Genomic DNA, 21,568 nt, shown 5'->3' on the forward strand with positions numbered 1-21,568 from the left:
ACAGTGTCCTAACAAGTGCCCTATAAATATAATAAAAAATAGTGTCCTAGCAATTTAGGACATCTTTTTGATACATGAACTCCAACAACATGCCTTATTTGTGTGCCCTTATTATTAAACTAATAATTTATTTGAATTAAAATTGGAGGGAAGTGAAAAAGTAAGAGGAGAGAGATGCATTGAAATGGTGGGAAGTTAATATTTTAATGAGAAAATTAGTTTAGGACATGCTTAGAAGTGCCCCAAAAATGAGGCACTTGTTGGATGTCCTAGTGGTTTAAGGCACCACTAGGACATTGTTGGAGTACACATTTCATCCATTTGCCTTATATTTTAACTTAGGACATCCATTTAAGACATTGTTGGACTTGCTCTAAACCCTCCTAAATATGAAAAATGATAAGCACATATAAGTCAGGGATACCAATTTTTTTATAATTATATTCTTATATCTTTGAAATGGTTAATTAAGTCTCTGAAAAGTGATATCAATATGTAATATCAGTATAGCAGAAACCCTCCTAAACATGAAAAATGCAAGCATATAAAGTGGACCGGTAAATAATGCTGGAAAACCCAAATTAAGTGTTTAAATTTTCTTACAAATATTATAGTCAATTAAATAATAACAATAATATTTGAGATTCAATTTGTAAATAAATTTGGTGCTATGACATACTTCCAAAATCTGTGTATAACTTGCTCGTAATCCATTACAACAAGTTCTTTCCTAAAGTAAAATAAAAAAACAACACAAGAACACAGAGACATAATGCTACAAATGAATACAAGTAATCATGATTTGCAGTAAATATCCCGAAATATAATTTCTATTAAATTTGTAAAATAGGAAACACACAACTCAATTTTTCAATTAAAAAAAAAGGTTTAGTGGCCTCTGTGTGCGTAAATGAGATTTAAAATCTCGAATATATAGATACACATTACACACAACACAAGCGCTGTATATTGGCGTCTCCCATCACTCGCAGCAGTTGTGTGTAAAACCCTAAAGCCCAATCAACTTTAATCCGCGATCTCTCTTGATTCATCACTCAACCTACACACACACATATCTCTCTCCAATCTTCAATCTCTCTCTCTCTCTCTCTCGTTCGCTGACGTCACAGCTGAATCTGCTCACACACATTTGTCAAATCTGTGATTAATTCAAGTGGTGAACAAGGCTGGCGAGTGTTAATTCCAGGTGATGGCGGATCTGCCAGGTGTCCGTCAACGAAGTGGAGGCGATTTGATTGAGATTTTAGTTGTGTTAGGGTTTGAAAGATTTGGTGATTGTGGAGTTGAAGTTGAGGTTGAAGTATGCTGACTGTGTTGAGAGTTCACCTTCCGTCCGATATTCCGATTGTTGGTTGTGAGCTTACTCCGTATGTGTTGCTTAGGCGTCCCGATAAGTCGGTTAGCACGGATGATGTTAATGAATTTGGTCCTGTTGATGGTCATTTCTTGAGATATAAGTGGTTAGTTGTTCTCTCGCCGAATTGTATTCGGTCATTCTGTTGCTTTTGGTTTTCGTTATTATCGGTTTATTTGACTGATGTGATTTGGACTTGGGTTAATTTAATTATTAATTGAATACGTGTATATGTGTAAATTGAGATGTAAATTTAAGGTGTTTGTTTTGATATTGATTATGGTAATACTGCCTTTGCAAGTTATGCGATATGAGGATTTAAATTTCTGGAAATGTTAAATTAAATGATTAATGATTGATTTACAAATTCTTGGATTGTGATCCCTGCCAGCGAGCATTGCTCTAGGGTCTTGTACTTGCACTTGGATGCCTTTTAATGGTCACTGGTGCTCATTTTGTGTGTTACGTTTGCAATATATGGTGATCATGCCAAAGTCGTGTATTCGTATTGTGTATAGATTGTTTCTGTTATTGACGTATGAGCTTATTTGGAAGGCGGACAAATGCTAGCTTTGGATACATGTGGTGTAAGTTATGATTTGGAAAAAACCTAAAGACGAAATACTGATACAGGTCATGGACCCACAACAGGATGGAAACATGTAGGACATTAGTTTCTCTATGCCCGAAAAATATCTAGTTAATTTTACGAAGATTACGGAAAAAATTCTACTTGGCCCTCCCAACAAATATTTACTTAAAAGTACCTGCAAACTCTCTGGCTATGAAAATATTCAAAATCGCTGTTACAAAAAAGTATTAGTTTTGTGAGATTTTCATGATTTCTTAAGATTCAGTTGCTCTGTATCTAATTATTTCTTTTGAGAAACAGTTGTCATGTTAGGAATTTGATGCTGAGATTATTATTTTGCTACACAATTTACCATTTTTTGGATACGTAATCGTTTTACCAAGTCTAACTCCAATCACTCGATCTCTAGTATACGTTCCCCCGCTTAACCATTATGAGAGTTTACAGTCATACACTGCTTTAAATTTGATACCTAGGTAATCTATAATTTCAGGAAGATAAACATACGTTTTAATGTTTTATGTACCAAAACAGTGTGATTTTGAGTATGGTTCAGTATAACTACTATCTTCTTGAACCCTCTTATCACTTTATCATGTTACAAAATCCAGAATAATACATATTGTATCATATATAACTGCCAAAGCCACTTGAAACTCGATTTCCAACTCCAAATAATTCATAATCAATCCTTTGAATATCTCCGCTGCAGGTACCGAATACAAAGTGATAAGAAAGTTGCCATCTGCAGTGTACATCCGTCTGAGCAAGCAACTTTGCAGTGCATGGGATGTGTCAAGGCTAAGATTCCTGTTGGCAAGAGTTATCATTGTTCTTCTAAATGTTTTTCCGATGCGTGGCAACATCATCGTGTTCTACATGAACGTGCCGCTAGTGCTGTTAATGAAAATGGAAATGAAGAGGAAGAACTATTTGGACGCTTTAATAGCACTGGATCTGGCGGGTTAGCTATTTCACAATCTAATTCCAGCCTGTCAAATGGTACGACTCCTCTATATCCTGCTGCAGTTGCACAAAGGAATGGTGGGGAAACCTGGTTTGAAGTTGGATATGCTAAAACCTATACACCAACAGCTGATGATATCGGCCATGTACTTAAGTTTGAGTGTGTTGTTGTAGATGCAGAAACAAAATTACCAGCAGGGCATGTCAACACTTTATTAACATCTCGTGTTATCCCAGCTCCATCTCCCACTCCACGTCGCTTGATTTCGGTCAGTGGAGTTGATGTGACAGGTCATCTTGACTTAGATGGTCGTTTATCATCTTCAGGAACTTTTACTGTGCTGTCATACAACATTTTAGCTGATGCATATGCTACAAATGAGTTATACAGTTACTGCCCTTCTTGGGCTCTTTCATGGCCATACCGTAGGCAGAATTTGTTAAGAGAAATAGTTGGTTACCGTGCAGATATCGTTTGCCTTCAAGAGGTAAGTAATTGATATCAGGCTATTTTTGTAATTAATTTTGAAACCGAATTCTCAATATAACTTATTCTAAGTTATTATGTTGGATAAGAAGTAATTTGTATTTACATGTGGAATCTGAGTTATTGGTCATTCTTTATTTTGTTCTATAAAATAGTTGTTTAATCTCTCTGTATATGTAACAAAATGTTTAACACAGTGTTCAAGACTTATAACTGCGTATGACGTTATGTGTTCCTAGTGAATTTTGACTAATATATTTTTTTTGTCACCTTACTCCTCAGGTTCAAAGTGACCATTTTGATGAATTTTTTCTCCCAGAGTTGGACAAACATGGATACCAAGCGCTGTTCAAAAAAAAAACGGCCGAGGTTGTGTATTAATAAATCTTTGCAATTTGCCCTTTTATCACTAACAAATTCATTGAACCACATTTTATGTATTAAATGCAGGTTTTTAGTGGCAATGGGAATACCATTGATGGCTGTGCTACTTTTTTCCGCAGAGATAGATTTTCACATGTCAAAAAATATGAGGTATGGAAGACTTCACATCTCCTTTGATATCGATGGAATACATAACCTAAATTGTTTATGCCTTAGGTTGAGTTTAATAAAGCTGCACAATCTTTGATCGATGCTTTGGTTCCGAATGCTCAGAGGAGATCTGCTTTAAACCGTTTGGTCAAGGTATGCTGGTTAAAAAAATCTGTTTGCTTTGCCCATTTATTTGCTTTGTTCATGTTAATTAAAAGCAAACGTATATTATAGGACAATGTTGCACTGATAGTGGTTCTTGAAGCCAAGTTCAGTAATCAGGGAGTTGATAATCCTGGGAAACGTCAGCTTGTCTGTGTGGTAAGTAGATATTGCCTACCTTTTGTCTTCGTTGAGTCCGATACATATGTTGGTTCCTTTTTTTAGGTTTCAGATCCTTACTACTCACCTCCTTCCATCCCGTACACTTCAGATAAATGACAACCATCCAACATTGATGTTTACTGGAGTTTATTTCGATTGCATCTGTTGAACAGTCCAATATTCCAAATTTTGGTTTCTTCTATTTGACCATTTGTATTTGACACTCAGTCAGATTGCTCCCGCATCCAGTTTTATTGTATTTGACCTAAAATCTGTATTATTGTAAAAATTCCATTAAAATACTATATGTGTGTGTGTAATTTATAATATTGTAATGTTTTTATGGTTCGGTTATGACCTATAACCAGAACAGAACCATTTAAATCTGTTTGGTTTTTTAATATTATTCCGGTTCGGTATTATATAGTTTGGTTTTCACCGTTTCTAACTGGTTTTGGTTTCATTCTAGGTTTCTGCTCAGAGCCCTATATAGAATGATAGTTGGGTCAATAAGATGTTATTAAAAATGTCATTGGTTCTAGATGTTTCTTAGGCATTTCTTCATCATCTTTAGCTTGCCCTAGCATATTGGTCTTCACTAGTTTACTGTGCTTACTGTGCTTATTGATATACAAGTGTCTATTTCAGCAGGTTGCATGCTACTAATAAGAGTTTTTCTCTTAACGAAACTGATTATTTGTTTTAGATACAGAAATCATTAGTTTCATAGTTCCAAAATAATATTAATTATGAGAAAATGTTATGAGGTTCTTGTCAAAAGCTTTTGGGTATAATGAAATAAAAGAAGTTCTTGCAAGCCCTAACGCTCAAGCCTCCTTGGTGCCATCTGTGCCTACTAATCTACTATATTCCTAGTGACCCTGGTGTATGATAGAACTATGTGAAAGCTTTTAATCGCATTGTAATTTTGTTTTATATAGGAGATCTGGGTATATAATACGCATATTTATGTAATTTTGTTAAGTTATTACTTTTTACTATGTTTCTGTCTGCTGTGTGCTAATCCTTATATGTCTTTTATGTGTATAACTTGTAGGCCAATACGCATGTGAATATCCACCAGGATTTGAAGGATGTCAAGATTTGGCAGGTTTTGGTTGAATCCTGTACCTGTGTTTATTAGTTTGTTGAGTTTTTCATAACCATTTTTTTCTTGCTCCTGTGCATTATCAGGTCCACACTCTCTTAAAAGGGTTGGAAAAAATAGCTGCCAGTGCTGACATCCCGATGTTGGTATGTGGGGATTTCAATTCAGTGCCCGGAAGGTGTGTTATGTGCTTGAAAATAATTAAACTGTCACTTTAAATTTTCCCTATCTGTATCATGTAGCTATGTTACCCGGACTCGGCTGAAAGTGTCCAAACTGGATACGTGTCCGAGTGTCGGACTCGGCAATATTTTGAAAATTTCACATGTTTTTGGCCTAAAATAAGTGTCGGAGTGTCCATACCCATGTCCGAGTGTCGAGTGTCCGACACGGATACTCGAGGCAAAATGAAGAGTCCGGGTAACGTAGTCATGTAGTATAGAGGCTAGACAATATTAAGCATCGTAATGTAACTGTTTAAAATATTTGTAACTGTTTATGGCAGTGCTCCTCATGCACTTTTGGCATTGGGAAAAGTAGATCCTATGCATCCAGAGCTGGCTGTGGACCCTCTCGGAATTTTGCGCCCTGCCAACAAGCTCTTGCATCAGCTGCCATTGGTATCTGTTGTTTCCTGCTTAGTGCTTGAAAAGTTTGTTGTTTGACCGAGTTTATGTCGTTATACATAGTTTTATCGCAGTATATATTTTTGAAAATTTTACATACTTCTGTTGCTTATATAATTTGTGTTTTATGCTTTATAATGATTAACGTTTTTTTCCAGGTCAGTGCATACTCGTCTTTTGCAAGAATTGGTGCTGGTCTCGGCTTTGAGCAGCAAAGAAGGAGGATGGATCCTAACACAAATGAGCCTTTGTTCACAAATTGCACTAGGGATTTTATTGGCACCCTTGATTACATATTTTACTCAGGTATACCCTCCCTCCCTCTCTCTCCCTCCCTCCCTCCATACCTCTCCGTAATTTTACTTGCCAATGGCATCTGCTTCACTCTATAAATTAACTTAAAGTTGCTGCAGCTTTTACCAGTTTCTTACACAGATCATAAGAAATCCTAGTTGTACATTGATTTTGTGGAAGGGTGCATTTCTTAACTATATGAATATATTATTTGTATAAATATGTGAACTAAATTGATGATTTATTTTTTTGGCCTTCAGCGGACTCATTGACAGTAGAGTCTTTGTTAGAGCTTTTGGATGAGGATAGCTTGAGAAAGGATACAGCACTTCCTTCTCCTGAGTGGTCCTCTGATCACATAGCACTGTTAGCTGAATTCCGCTGCAAGCCCCGAACAAGACGTGGATGATGCAATGTAAGTTCTAGAGCCTTTTCAGAAATGAATATTCTTCTGCTTTATTTAGCAAATAGACATTCTTCTGTTTTTGTTTTTGTTTTTGTTTTGGGTTTGTATACCCTTCTCTCGAGCACCCAAAAATAAACAATGTATTAAATCAAATTGATCACACCATTAGTTAGAAATCATTATCAAGTCAGATTTTGAGTGGTGAGTGTATATTTTAATCCGTTGGTCCGCATGAAATGACAAGATTGATTCAGGGTCTTGCAATTACATTTTAGAATGTAGATTATTTTAGGAGCATGATATTTCAAATGATGGACACTATGTTTATTTGTTTAGAATTCTGAGAGCTTCACGCATCTTTAATATCTCAAAAGATAAATGTTGTTGTTTAGGCTCACTGTTTGTCATATTTCTCAAAATCTAACTATTACTTTTACATGTCTCATCTATATTTAAGGATTTTAGTTTTTGTCATGTAGGGGATAGACAGAATATTTGATACTTGTATGGAATTTTTATGCTCAATAGCTTGAACATGCAGGTCCGATATGAAAACGATAGAAGAATGAAGAGAACCAACTGATAAAGATAGTTCATATAAATTGTTAGAATGTGTTACATCTTCGGGTATTGATCCTTGAGTTGTTTTACTTTGTATTATGCTACCTTGCCCTGATAGAAAATCAGATGGTTTACTTTGTATTATGCCACCTTTTTCTGATAGAAACTTGTGACTTGTGAGTGTGCCTCATCCAGTTTCCAAAGTTACAAGGAATATCTCGCAGCAATAGATGCCGAGTACACATAGCACTTCCGATATCTGCTTATCATCTACAGCAGTTCATTAATTTTGTTTTGCCAGGCATTATGTAATATGGATGTCAATTGTGGACTATGAAATTGTTTGCGGTGACCTTATTTTCGTTTAAGAGTATGCTTATTGTTGCTTAAAGCAACCCCATTTTTGACTTTATATTCAAGTTCAATATGCACTTACTACTAAAGCGAGTTTTTAGGCCCTGTTTGGGGATTAGCTGTTAGCGGATTGAAATAGATGTTTTGACTAGTGGATTGAAATAGATGTTTTGACTAGCGGATTGAATTAGCTGTTTCTCATAAAACTGTTTGGTTAATAGCTGATTGATTAGCTTTTTCTGACAAACTAAAACCTCTAACTCAAAAAAACTCCTCAAAGTAGTTTTTTCAAAATTAGCTTTTTGGGTTCAAAGCTCTATTTCAATCCGCTAACTACCAAACACTTATATTAGCGGATTCTTGTGAGCAAATCTCTAAATCATCCCAAATCTTTAATTTTGCCCCAAAGCCATTGTAATGTTTTGCTTATTTGGTGCCTAAGACTCCGGCGACTGTATTCTATATGCCGCAGATTTTCATAATAAAAAGTGAAGTTAATTACAGTTTGTAATTTTTAATTTTAGCTTTGTAACCTTAAATTTTGGCCCGTGTGACAGTTTGCAATTTAAATTATATAATCCCTTGTATATATTGTAATACACCCCGCTTTTCCATTGAAAATTATCGTTAATGTTACTGTCTATTTATATTTTTATGATTTTTTCTGTCTTTATCTATAAAAAATTGAAATTGTATATTTTTCTCTTCAAGTTCGTCCAAGCTGAACAATAATTGAAGTAAAAAGTATTTCTGAAAAATATGAAAAGTGTTCATCTGGCGTGTATTTTGGTGAACTTGAAATAAAATATATATAATTTTCAATTTTTTCTAAAAATAAATAACCTAAATCTGAAAAATAGAGTAACACAGACAGGGTCGTAAAAATACAAATAATTGACATTAACGGTAATTTTTAATAGAAAAAGAGGTTAGGATTATAAAATGCAAGGAATGATGAAATTTAGATTACAAACAATCACACAAAAAAGTATAAATACTTATGTGTGTTTGGGCTGAAATTGAGAATTATAAATATAAAAAACTATAAAAAAAAATCTAATTTTAAAGAAAAGAAAACGTAGACCACCTGAAATAATTTCTAATTTTAAAGGAAAGAAAACGTAGAAGAAACGTGGCTGCTTTTGACTGAAAATAAATTTTTGCAAGATCACAAGTTCGGCGATGCTTGAAATTCAGAACCACAAGTATAACGTCTACATTTGTCCTACAAGTAAATTTGTAGTTGAGCAGAGAGACGAGATCAAGTAAACACAGAATCAAAGCCTTGCAATACTGTTATAGTAACATTGAACATAGAACAAGGTAAAATCACTAAGAGGGATGGTTTACCCCAGACAAACTGAATAATTTCAATATAAATATTCCATTCCCTCTGATAGCAGTATCACATCCGATGTAGAGTTGCTACATTGCGGCTTAAAAGCCTTGAAGAGATTTCACAGACTATACAACCAACCACCATCGAGACCCTAAAGACGTTCTACTGTTCTTTCCATATGCGACCAGTGACTCTCAATTTAAGCTCTTCCCTGTTCCCGCCTGAAAAGAAGAGGGCTAAATTTCTAGGAATAATAAGCCCGTCTAGGCTGTCCCGAACTTTCCTGTGACTATCACGGATACTCCTAGGCACACCTTGCCAAGTTAACTTCCGCCCATATCCACCAACTTCTAAAGAGTAACTGAACTTTTTCTCCTCACTGTCCTCACCCATAAATCTTAAGAATGATGTGTACACAGGTGCTGAACCCAGCTGAAAAGCTTCAAAATGCAAGCAGAACTGTCTTCCGTAGCAGTTGAAGACCTATTTGGCATTATAACATGTCAGGTTTGGATAATTGTATATATAACTATATTCATTAAACTAGAAAGCAAGATTATATCTATCTTAAACTGATCAAAAGCAAACTTACAGTAAGCATCCATGTGGCATTTTCAACTTCGTGCGGGTTTGCTTTGACATAACGATGGTTGAATGTACATCCATCATGCATGTCAACATTGTGATCATCCTTGAGATGAGCAACAAGGGTTGGAATATCGCCTGTTATGGAACATTCAGACCCAGCATATGGACAATTATAAGGACGGAACCGGCAGTGTTGCTCGTGCTTTAGCTTGCTATAGTATAGAAAAATATCATGGCAGCCAAGACTTTGGTATCTGCAGGGCAGCTCCAATGACTCAGCTACTTTCTCCAGAGCCAGACACCTTATGTTTCCAAGTTCAAGGCGGCAAGTTGGGCAGCAATTATGCACTCTGCTCTTGCAGTCTGAGCATAAAGTATGGCCATTTGGGCACTGGAGGAATTTTTTAAAACAGAGAGCAAGTAGAACTTTAAATTGCTGTATTTATATGTCCAGCAGCCTAATAAGCACAATTCTTAATGGTGACGATGGTATTGACTTATGACTATGAACCAAAATCGGGTTCCTCACACATACAACAGAGAGATAGTTGTGAGCTGTAAAATTCAGGTTTTGAAATTGTGATCGGAAACCATGTCCAGAGATAGAAATTAACTAAAACACTAACGTTGATCGGTATCGGAAGAACACATTACGTAGACACGAAGCACTTTTACGGCGGGTAATCATTTAAATTAATACATTAATTTCAAACACAGCCGCTAGTTCCTTGACTCCAACCACCCTATGACAAATACAAATTGTGTGTTAAGACTGCATCTTTGACATGAAGCCCTATGACAGATACAAATTGTGTGTCAAGACTGCATCTTTGACATGAAGAAAGCAGTATACTCTATGTTACCAGACTCAGCTGTATCACTTTAGTGTTCAACATGATATAAGTCCATTATGTGTCAAGACTCGATTTATTTTTTTTCTTTTTTATCCCAAAAGAAGTGTCACCATGACCATGTATGTCTGTAGAGTGTCCAGGACAGGTACTCAAAATACAAAATAAGTCGGAGTTACACACACATTATTTATTGCAATGCTAATATTGATATGATTTAAATTTTAACAAGGATTATGAAAACATATTCGCCAATCGCCTGGCACTGGCAGATACAAATTAGGCAGCTCATTAAAATTTCTTAGACAATCACTCTAGTTAGATGTAGACATGTAGAAGTCTTACTATTCTAACATTATTAGCAACAAATCACGGTAAGACTTTAATTAGCAAGGAATAGTTAAACCTTTTGTACTACTATCATACTTTATCAGACTCCTCTGATTTATTAGCCAAAATGGACGTCGATGTAAAAAGCAAATTATTATAAAAATTTCTGCCTCTCGCAAAGTGAGAAGATGTATTTAGTCTCTCTCCGCGATATATAGTCTACATAATTAAATTTATTTTATCACGTCTTCCAATCAGTAAAAACTTCACTTCACAGTTACACCAAACTCCAGTAGAACAGATAGTAGGGAATGAAGAGCACAAACCAAAGCGGGTACTAAAAAATATAGCTGCCCTCGTTTTATTTTCAGATGAAGCAAAGTTGTTGAACTTATGAGGTAAAGATCATTCTGACAGCTTAAAGGGGAACATTAGTGATCAAGCCTCTTTTACCCTCCATTTATTATACATGAAAAAACTTGAACTAATAATAACTACATAAAAGAAGTTTACCAAAAATGACAGTCAAAGATTAAGCTGATTTTAGATATATAATCAAACCAGGCACAAAGAAGTATTCTAGGTTAGTATATATAAATTAATGTGGCATTCATGATTAAACATAAACAAGTTCAATCCATATTTGTTCATGTGTCTGAGTGATTAAAAACCTGGAATAAGAACATACCTGGTAAATAGGAGGGTACATTAAACTTGCGCAGACGGGACATTCAAGCAGCTCATGCACTCCATTGGTTGAAGGAATTCTGTGCTTTTCACCAAGCCCAATGGCACTCTTTGTAAGAGTGCTATTTTTTTCCATCTTTCCCATTCCAGCATCATATTTCACATGTTTTGGGTGAGACTCTACAACTTGTTTGCAAACACCACCGTCCGGAGCCATTTGTAAATACAGGATTCAGAAATACTTAGTGATTTTGATCAGAACCACACAAGATTGATACTTAGCCACTACGGCTTCTTGGAGCTGGCCTGCCAAACAACATACAGACAATCAGATCATTCAACTTGATTGTTTAGGCAACAGAAGAGCACAACCTCTATATCTTGTGTCTGACCTATGTTCTTTATATAGGGACAGATATCATAAACTTGACGCCAGTAAATTGATGAAGACATGACGTTATTATGTTATTGTTTGCAAACTGAGAACATCAAGACCATCTTACCAGACTTAATTTAAAATCTTTATCTTTATTGGGTGAGATTAGTTGATGTATTCTACCAGGACCCGAAAGATTCTCTGACCAACCATCTATAAAGATGCACAATAAGAATAATTTTCTTCTACATAATATTTTGATATTGATGTAACACTTATAGCATAAACCCTAGAGCTGAAATCTATGAATAACCGGACTTGTGCATTCAAGATGAGCATTTTAAGTCAATGATCTAGTTAAATATCATTACAAAATCAATTATTAATATTAGACAGCTTACTTACCACAAAAGGGATAAAACATAAAATAGAAAAGGTAGAGGATTAAATAAGAATATACAAAATATACCAAAGAAGCATCCAGAAAGTGAGAATCAAGTACAATGATTGTTATCTGGTAGCCCTCCTATTATCCTTAACCTAATCCTAAATATTCTTCATTTTCAAAGAGTTCTACAAGAACTTGTGGGACTATATCATACCAATCAATCAAGTCTCTCTTCAACAGAGACCCCCAATAATTTTATTTTATTTTTTGCTAATTTAACCACACAAGAATCTTCGAAAGCAAGATATAAACAAGACTAATCCATATATGTAATCCATTTGAAGTTGAAAACACAGAGTGATGACTAACAGAGAAGGAAAAAACAAGCCTTCTTCACAATATCATTATATCAATAGAACTGCCAATTTCTGGTATGAAACTGAACATGAATTTAGCATCAAACTTGCATTTAAAATCGACCAAAATGGCAAGCAAGCATTACAACAACTGCAAGAGGAACCCACCTTACATCATCGATCATCCTCAAGATCAATAATCACACAAATCCCATTATTACTTAAAAGTACAATAAAACCAGAAGATCCCAGTTGATATTTTGACTCATCTAGCCATATAATCATTAGAATGATGACCCTTAAACATCAAAGATACAAGAAAATCCAAAAACTCATTGATGAAAAAAATTCATAATTCCATTCAATCAAAACCTCATCAATCAAGAAAGTTACAAAAAATGTAACAAAGAAAGCAAAACCTCGTTGATCATATTGTATACCTCAATAAGAAAGATAAAAATCAAAACTTTGGGGGAAAATATATCAAGAAAACTCAAACAATAACAAGCTCCGAAGTACATGAAGTGTAAAAAAGAAAGACTTACATTCACAAGTCACAACCTTTTCATCAATCTCTCTGTACCTTACCTGCGAATTATATTCAACTTTATATCTTTTATTTGTCCCAGGAAATAAAGAAATAAGTAAATAGTAATAAACAAATGTACAAATTTGTTTTTTCTTGGATGGTCACTGAAGTATGATGTATTCAAAATGAGTGATGTAAAAGTAGTAAAAACTAAAGAAAAGGTGTAGCTTTAAGTGAAGTTAGGGGTGTGTTTCCCTGAGGAGGAAGACAAGAATTTAAAAGAGTCCTCGTATGTAGGGCTGCATGAATCAAGGTTTTAAAATCGGAACATATGGGAGGTTGGAATTTGTTTGAATTCGGGACCGATGTTATAATCAACAATAAAGACTTTTTTTTGGAACCATCCTTGGACAAGATCACGATTGGATCATTTTAAATTAATTATATGATGTTAATATTTATTTATATTTCAAAAAATATTTTTTAATATTTTTTTAAGATATGTAAATTATTAGTAATTTAAATATATCGATGACTACATATTCTATAATTTCTTTAAAATAAAAATAAATTACAAGTATAGTTTGATTTATAATAACACAATATTTGTAAAATTTATTCATTTAACCTAGACTATCGTTTACTATTAAATATTTCATAAATCCTCAAATTTTTTATAAATAAATTTGATACATTCTAATTTTTATCTCCAAATTTAAAATATGTAATCAAAAGATGAAATAATAAAAATTGTACTATACACGTAATCCGACCCAATCTTTTAAGATTTGGATTGAATGAAATTGAAAACATTTTTTTTTTAATTCAAAAACCGGAGCGCGGATCGAAAATATTTGATGGTAGATCTGATCCGGTCCAATTTAAACCGAAAAATTGTGCAGCTCTGGATCCTATTTGGTAGGTCTCATGGACTGAATTTTAAGTTCCAAACTGAAAAATATAATTTATTATGTAATAAGTTATAACGGGATTTAAAATTAAAAATAATTCAAAAATTGACTTAAAATCAAGAGTTGGCATGATGTATTTTTTTGGATAAATCATATTTCTGCTAAATATTTTTAACTAATATCATTTTTATCCCTCAAACGATTAATCTATCAGATTATAGGAACAAACAATTTAAAACAGGCATTGATCATAATAAATCACTATAAATAATTTTTCAAATTACCCTCTCCTCAGTCCTCACTGTGTTACGGTCTGTGATGAGACGGGGATGTATGACGTTTTCCCCAACCAGCACGCTACTTTGAAATCTTTAAATTGCTGTGCTACTTACAGTCAATTTGTTGACGTTTACTTCTTTACCGTTAACCGCTGATTTCAAAATCGAATCAAAATGCATCTGTTTAGACGGAACGGTGTTAGAACTTAGAAGTGCTACTAGTACTTATTTTTCGTGATTCGAATATTTTACGGAAGTGAATTAGCTTTAAGATTAGTTCTCATACTCTTCCGATATGTGATTTTCGGATGTAGATTTTGTTTCTTTCGCACCGTTAAAGCAAATTAAGAGTTAATTATAATTTGTAATCCATAAGTTTGCTCCAAACGCAATTTAGTACCTGAACTTTAAAACGTGACAATATTCACCTTATACTTAACATTTCCGTGTAAGTTGTAACCTCTAATCAATATTCCGTCCAACTCTGCCGTTAATTTTAACTGTTTGAGAGGTAACAGTGTGTATATTAGTTTCAAACAGCTACTTTATCCTCTATGACCCCTCAAAAATTATGCAATACATTTTGAAATTATTTTTGAACACTTATTTTTGAACCCACACAATGATGTAGAAAAATTTACAGACAGTTTATCTGCCAACATTTATCATTAAATGCATATATCAGCAAACAAAAGAAGTGCAGTGATTATAATTAAAGAAAATGTACTGACGTTGTGAATTACTGAATTGTGATGCACCACTGTACAATTTACAGGTGGTACAGCATGTTTTTGTTCTGGGTGGTGTTTTTATCTTGCAAGTACACTTTTACTGTCATTCAGCAAATTCAAAATTCCAGCTGCAACATGTACAGGTCTGAGCAGCATGGTTCTAAAAGTCCCGACTGATTAATCTTCAAGATTTTTTTAGACTCATTTTTTAAAATTTGATTAATTATTGTAATTTTTTAATAATAAATTATACAATAAATATCAAATAATTAAAAATAACTGATTTTTAATCATATATATCCGAATAGTTTGTAATCATCTGATTAATGTTTAATGAACATATTTACTACTTAATCAGTTAATCTCTCTATTTTGACATATAAATCGTTTGTTTTTTGGCATATATTTTTAAGTCGTTTGATTGTATAATTAAGACTGTTATATATTTATTTTGAATAAAAATTTATGTTTATTATTAAAATTAAAAAGAAATTATGAAAATAATAATTATATGGTCAAAATATATAAAAATACACTCATAATTCTTGATTCCCAACTTTTACCGTCACAATCGAAAGGAGTAAAATTCAACTTAAAGAAACAAAGACAACTTGAGAATTTGTGCGTGAGTGACCGAGTGTAATAAAGAGGAGAGTTGATGTGGACCAAAAATTCAAACTTTTAGGTGTGTCATTATTATGCGAGGCTTGAGTGGACAATGACGAGTCATAAATTTGTAGTGTGACTATTTAGTGCAGCTGCAGAGGGCAAAGGAGCACGAGCGCCCTCTCCTCTCCTTCATTTATTTACTCAGACGCACCTTTGTAAATATTCCTCTATTTTAATTGTGTTATGGGTCGATCGTACTCCCCATTTTCAGATCTCGATTTGAAATGACACTTCGACTAGGAGTCCGGAGAGTTGGAGGAAGATAGATGACATTCAGTGTAAGATGAAATTTCAAATCTATTTGTATAATTCAAAATATTAACTGAAAATTATAGTACCAATCTTTTCGTTCCACTTTTCTCGTCTTCTATCAAAATCTATTTTTATTCAAGTATAATAAGGGAAAATACATCTACCAAAATTATCTTTTTTAAAAAACCAATATATACTTGTTCTGTCTCATTATATATGAATTACTTCTCCTTTTTAATGTCCAGAAAACATAACCTTTTCTTTAAAACATCTATTTAAATTTATTACAACCTCAAATTCATTTAACACCCACCCAAAAAACTCATGTGATTGAAATTAAGTCAAACATCCATTATTAAAAATCGTACTCGTCAAAGTAATTCATACAAATTCATACCCGGGAGTATAACATAGAAATTAAAATGTTAAATTAATGTGGACAAATTTTTTTGAGAAAAAAAAATAAAAGATGAGGACTTCTTCGGGGGAGTAAAAGTTATATTTTTTCTGTTTCATTCAAAGACATTCAAATTTTGTGTAAAAATTTGAGAAACATCACATTGTTTTTACCCTTAAAAGTTAAAACAAATTACATTATACAAATTTAAAATAATATTTCTTTAATTAGTTTGAGACGAACGGAACACAAATGGCAGGCAAGTTATGGTTAGAGCAAGTCCAATGGTGAGCTATATCTTGTGCTATATCTATATTATAGCTCAAAATCAAAAAATTTCAACTCCAATGGTGTGCTAAACTTGATGCTAAAATAGCATATTGCTATAGTTGGTGCTATATTTAGCACAAACTATAGCAATAGCTATAATTGCCACCTCATCAAAAAGTAAAAAAGTGGAGGGAAATGAATAAAAAATAGATTTATATCTCAACCTATTCAAGTACATGAATGCACATATATGAATTTGGCACAAGATATAGCACCAACCATTGGAGATGAGATATTATTTTAGCACCAAAAACCAGTTTTTGGTGCTATATTATAGCAATAGCTACACCTATTTTTAGCTCACCATTGGACTTGCTCTTACGGTGTGTCAAAATTCTCATTACAGTACTGATGTTTGCGTCAATGCTTTGTATCCGGAGTTGACTGTAAATGGAAAGAAATAAGTTTTGGACACTGAAGATGAATAATGGCAAGAACACTTTGATTCTATGTAGAACTGAACATTGTCTGCAAGGAGAAACAAATGTTGTTTTTTTCCTGAGAGGTGGGGCTTTCTGAAATCCGATTTGAATTTAGGATCCAAAGCTTTCATATAACCCCAAATGGAGTAGTCTACAACTCTTTAGGCTCGTCACTTTGTACAACTGTACAATGTTAATTTATGGGTGCTGATTTATGCACAACCTAAAGTTATTTATGCACACCCTTTATCATTTTTGGACTAACTTGCCCTCAATTCTTTAACAGTGTTGTGTTTTTCTATTTGCCTCGGAGAAATTCCAGACATTGTCATCTCTCGAATGCGAATAAATTTATTCTCTGAAAATCATCGATGAGTTGGATGCCCTGACATGTCACTTGAAGGATCATGATTATGTTTCAGATTTTTAATTTCAATCTCCCAAAACCCATCACTTTTACATCTTCCCTAAATTTCAAATGGACATTGAATTGATCGAGTTCCATTTGCTCTTTTAACTGTAACATCTCGTCGTTTTACGGGAAGTTTATTTATACGTTGTTCACCTCCTCTATCACAACCAACTCTTACATAACGATCTTTTTTTGACTTTTTGATGACTATTGCGAATCCAAGCGGCGAAGCAACTTCACGTATGCAAGATAGGAGCTTTTCACGTTCTGAGTAACGCGTTGTTGATATAGACATAAATTCATTTTCTCCAAAATATGGTGCATTATCTTCCTGCCCAGACATCGTATTGTAACCTGCTAAATATTGCACATTTTCAGTTCGAAATCATATATCATCAAGCTAGTAACTTACAAGTTATAGTTAGTAAAATCATACAAATTAGATTTAAATCAAACACAATTCAAAAGGAAGGAAAAACACACAATACCTTCGTTATTAGAGTTGCTAGAAGGTCCTGAATCAGAGAAGTGTGTGAGAAATTCTGAAAGATTCTCAACATTATTTGATTTGATCAGATCAATTAGTTGATTTAATCCAGCAATTCTCCATCAATAGTATGAGACTGAAAGTTTTCTTCTTCGGGACTTTCCATGGATGCTAGGATTTTAACTTGGCGATGAAACGGGAGGACAATAGAAGAAAGGGATAGTAATTATAAGACTTGAAACTATAAATATTAAAAAAGATATTAAATTGAGTAAATAGAAGAACACAACACTATTAAAAGAATTGAGGGCAAGTTAGTCCAAAAATGATAGAAGGTGTGCATAAATAATTTTAGGGTGTGCATAAATCAGCACCCTAATTTATAGTTTCCTTTGCTCAACTGACAAATGGACCCCCCCGTAATGTATGAGTATCCAGTTATGTTATTCATGCGCTTTGATTTCAAATGCTGAGGCTCTGTCTATCATCGTTGTTGGATATAACAAAAACGTTTTTAACTTTTTTGTTAAAAAAATAGTAGTAGTTGATAAATTTAAAAATAGTTTTTGTGAATAACATTTTTTGCCTAAAAATCTGTTTTTATAAAAAACAGATCCCGTCTTTTTGAAAAAAAGCAACTTTTCAGTTTTTTGAGAAACGGTTACAAATTTTATTATCAAATTTCAACAAAAAATATTATATTTTAATGGTATAATTTAAAATGTACAAAGAACAAAAATATCATCAAATGTTATCTGATTTCTGCCAAAAATAATTAATTACCCTTACTAATATCCCAAACAGATCGCAAGTCATGTTTGAATCACCCCCATTAAACTCTTACTTCCTTAGAAATCTTGATTTCGTCTTAGTAACGCGAGAAGGCAAACTATAATTGAAGACGGGAGATTATAAAGCTCGTTGTTGCTAGTTTGTTTTTTTTTGGCTCAACAACTTGACGCGTTATGATCGGTTTGCTTAACTCTAGTCTTCATTCAAGCACCATATGGTACGCTATGAGTCTTGACTTGCGAGGAATATAATGTATGACCGAGTCTCCTTTCATGACAGACAAAAATCTCCGATAAAGATTACTAATTGTTTGTGTGCATAATATTCCTCGTTAAAAATATTGTAATTAGATTAGTGGAGATTCACATATAGACATGACCCCAACAACACACCAATCATTCTATAAAGAAAAAACCTTATGGTTTTGATTATATGGTGTATGATCTGCAAAATGCATGCATTTTTCAATGTTTGTGCACTAAACGTTGAGAGACTATAAAAACCAGAATAAACCAAATATTCATTTAACAAATTGATAAAGCCAAAATCATCTCCTTGCGTTGACCTTTGACTATACTGTCTTGAGGCCGGGAAGTGATGGAAAAAACTGGAAAGGAGTCTTGCAAAAAATAATGCTCGACCGGGGACCGTGATCATCAAGCATCTTCGGTGTACAAATGAGAATCCATATATGAGAAAATGATAAGGGAGTTTGTGAGTGATGATAGAGTGTGTGTAAGAAAGAATCGTATCATTCTTTTACAAGAAGTCTCCTCTCGATCCGTTACTTTCTTGTCACATTATTTGTACGACAAATGTATATATTAGTCTCCGTCCTTTTTTAGTTGTCACGTTTATATTTTTGTTGGTCAAATTAACTATTTTTTGACCAAAGATTATAAGTCATTCTTTTATTATTTTTAAAAACTGAAAATTTCATCTTAAAGTGGATTAAAAGTTATTTCCAATTGCATATTTTTTTTTATTTTTTTAATTGATAAAATATTAATAAATTTTAATCAAATTTTGATCAATTTGACCGGCACACAACCAAATGTGATAAGGAACTGAGGGAGTATAACAGATCCGGATAAAAGACCTGAGAAAGTGGGTACTATCACAAATTAAGATATGTCATCTTTCGAGGAGCAATGATTTTATCAAGATTCTTTGGTAGGAGTATTCTTTGGCGTGGCATGAGCACATACTAAGCACAAAAATTTATAGTTTTAAAGGGTTTTGATTGCTGTGGTTGTTGTAAATGCAGGGGGGCCTATCATTATTGAAGAGTGTAAGCCAATCAAAATTCTCCAAATCCAGCTCATAGGCACAACATAGAAAAACCGTTTTTTTTTCCGTCCCCCTCCCAATCCCCAATTCATCAGGTTTCGAGTTTTGCACTGATGTTAGAATGCCGGGAAAAAAAAAAAGGCTTAGCAAAAAAAATGTCTAAAAAGACAAAAAGGGTTTTGCACTGATGTACTGCTTTATTGCTTTTCATAACATCTCCATTCTTCTCCATCATTTTTACGGCCCACTACCGGTATTCAAATGATACCAGTTTTGGCCCACAAAAAGAATGTGAGTTATCTTATTCATGATTATTGGATTGGCCCATCATCAAATAATGTAGCAATGTGCAGTAATGATTTTCCTTTCATGCGGAAATCCATTTTTAGCAAACAGTGACTTAAAATAAATCATCAATATACTTATATAAAGGAGAAGCGAGAGGCGTGTAGGTGGCGCCTCTCACGTCACTACGTTCTATTTTTCTAATTTTCTGGAATTTTTGGATGAAAAATATCAAAAATTAGAACTACTTTTATTAGTTTCGGGTATATTCGAAGCAAGTTTCAGAATGTGATTTTCTTTCAGATTATTAATGGAATATAGTAGTTTGAAAGTTTTAATCTGATTTTGTTTCAGATTATTTAATTGTGGGAAAGCCGAAAGAGTAGCACAAACTACCTTTTTTAGTTTCGGGTATATTAGAAGCAAGTTTCAGAATCTGATTTTGTTTCAGATTATTTATGGAATATAGTAGTTTAAAAGTTTTAATCTGATTTTGTTTCAGATTATTTAATTATGGGAAAGAGTAGCACACAAGTCTCTCCGCACCTATAAATACCCCTATAGATTGTAAGGTTTTAGATCATCTAAATACAACCTCCTCTCTCAATATCACAACTCTATCTCTCTCTGGTGATAGTTCTATTACTTGATTTTTAACCACCTGCCGTTTTTGTGCAATGATAAGTGAAGGCGGTTTATATAGTATTAAAAAATAAAGATTGTTGCAAGCAAAGGTAGTTATAGATCGCTATGTGGGAGTCGACAAATTGAAACAGGGAAAAAAATATAGTCTTGGCATGATATTGTCTGTGTGATATTAACAAATTAATTATTAGTGATGTATGTTTTTTGATTATTCTTTTATAATATTTGTTTTGTTCGTCGAACATGTTTATTGTTGTTAATTTTTATATGATTTAATTTGTATACATGAAAATATGGTGGAGAAGCGAGGTGCGTGTAGGTGGCACCTCTCACATCACTCCTTTCTAGAGATGCACAAAAGATCTGTTCGGGCCAGATCCATACCGGGCCAAAAAAATCCGGATTTTTTTCAAACCAGATCGGGTCGGGCTTTTTTAAAAATCGGGCCGGGCCGGGCTTTTCCAAAAATACTAGGCCCGGTTTAGTTATAAAAAGCCCGGATTTTTCAAAAATCCGGATTTTATCCGGGTTTTTTTGAAAATATTAGGCCTGTTTTAGGCCCTCGGGCCGGGCCGGGCCAGATAAGGTTTTTTTCG

General features: G+C 33.7%; 2 protein-coding genes across 7 annotated transcripts; one reads left to right on the top strand and one right to left on the bottom strand.

Moving 5' to 3' along the window:
- The first annotated feature begins 924 nt into the window (after window positions 1-924).
- Window positions 925-7,685, top strand: LOC108218555 (carbon catabolite repressor protein 4 homolog 1). Of its 2 annotated transcripts, none has more exons than XM_017391538.2 (12): window positions 925-1,481; window positions 2,680-3,421; window positions 3,703-3,789; window positions 3,871-3,954; window positions 4,021-4,107; window positions 4,189-4,275; window positions 5,336-5,389; window positions 5,473-5,564; window positions 5,892-6,006; window positions 6,171-6,318; window positions 6,567-6,721; window positions 7,254-7,685. In XM_017391538.2, the coding sequence occupies exons 1-11, from the start codon at window positions 1,324-1,326 to the stop codon at window positions 6,713-6,715; spliced, it is 1,803 nt and encodes a 600-aa protein (XP_017247027.1). In that variant the 5' UTR covers window positions 925-1,323; the 3' UTR covers window positions 6,716-6,721; window positions 7,254-7,685. The 2 variants fall into 2 exon arrangements, with proteins under 2 accessions (XP_017247027.1, XP_063947961.1); XM_064091891.1 differs by having other exon boundaries at window positions 936-1,481; window positions 7,241-7,685.
- Window positions 7,686-8,893: 1,208 nt separating this feature from the next.
- LOC108218556 (putative E3 ubiquitin-protein ligase SINAT1) lies at window positions 8,894-13,357 on the bottom strand. 5 transcript variants are annotated; one of them, XM_017391542.2, is made up of 4 exons: window positions 13,088-13,357; window positions 11,424-11,723; window positions 9,559-9,945; window positions 8,894-9,449 (listed from the first exon to the last, which is right to left on the bottom strand). In XM_017391542.2, exons 2-4 carry the CDS (start codon window positions 11,637-11,639, stop codon window positions 9,129-9,131), a joined length of 924 nt encoding a protein of 307 aa, XP_017247031.1. In that variant the 5' UTR covers window positions 11,640-11,723; window positions 13,088-13,357; the 3' UTR covers window positions 8,894-9,128. The 5 variants fall into 5 exon arrangements, with proteins under 5 accessions (XP_017247031.1, XP_017247028.1, XP_017247029.1 ...); XM_017391539.2 differs by having other exon boundaries at window positions 11,424-11,728; XM_017391540.2 differs by having other exon boundaries at window positions 11,424-11,728; window positions 12,983-13,357.
- Window positions 13,358-21,568: the final 8,211 nt, after the last annotated feature.

This window comes from Daucus carota, chromosome 4 (genome assembly GCF_001625215.2).
Source record: "Daucus carota subsp. sativus chromosome 4, DH1 v3.0, whole genome shotgun sequence".
Taxonomy (NCBI): Eukaryota; Viridiplantae; Streptophyta; class Magnoliopsida; order Apiales; family Apiaceae; genus Daucus; species Daucus carota.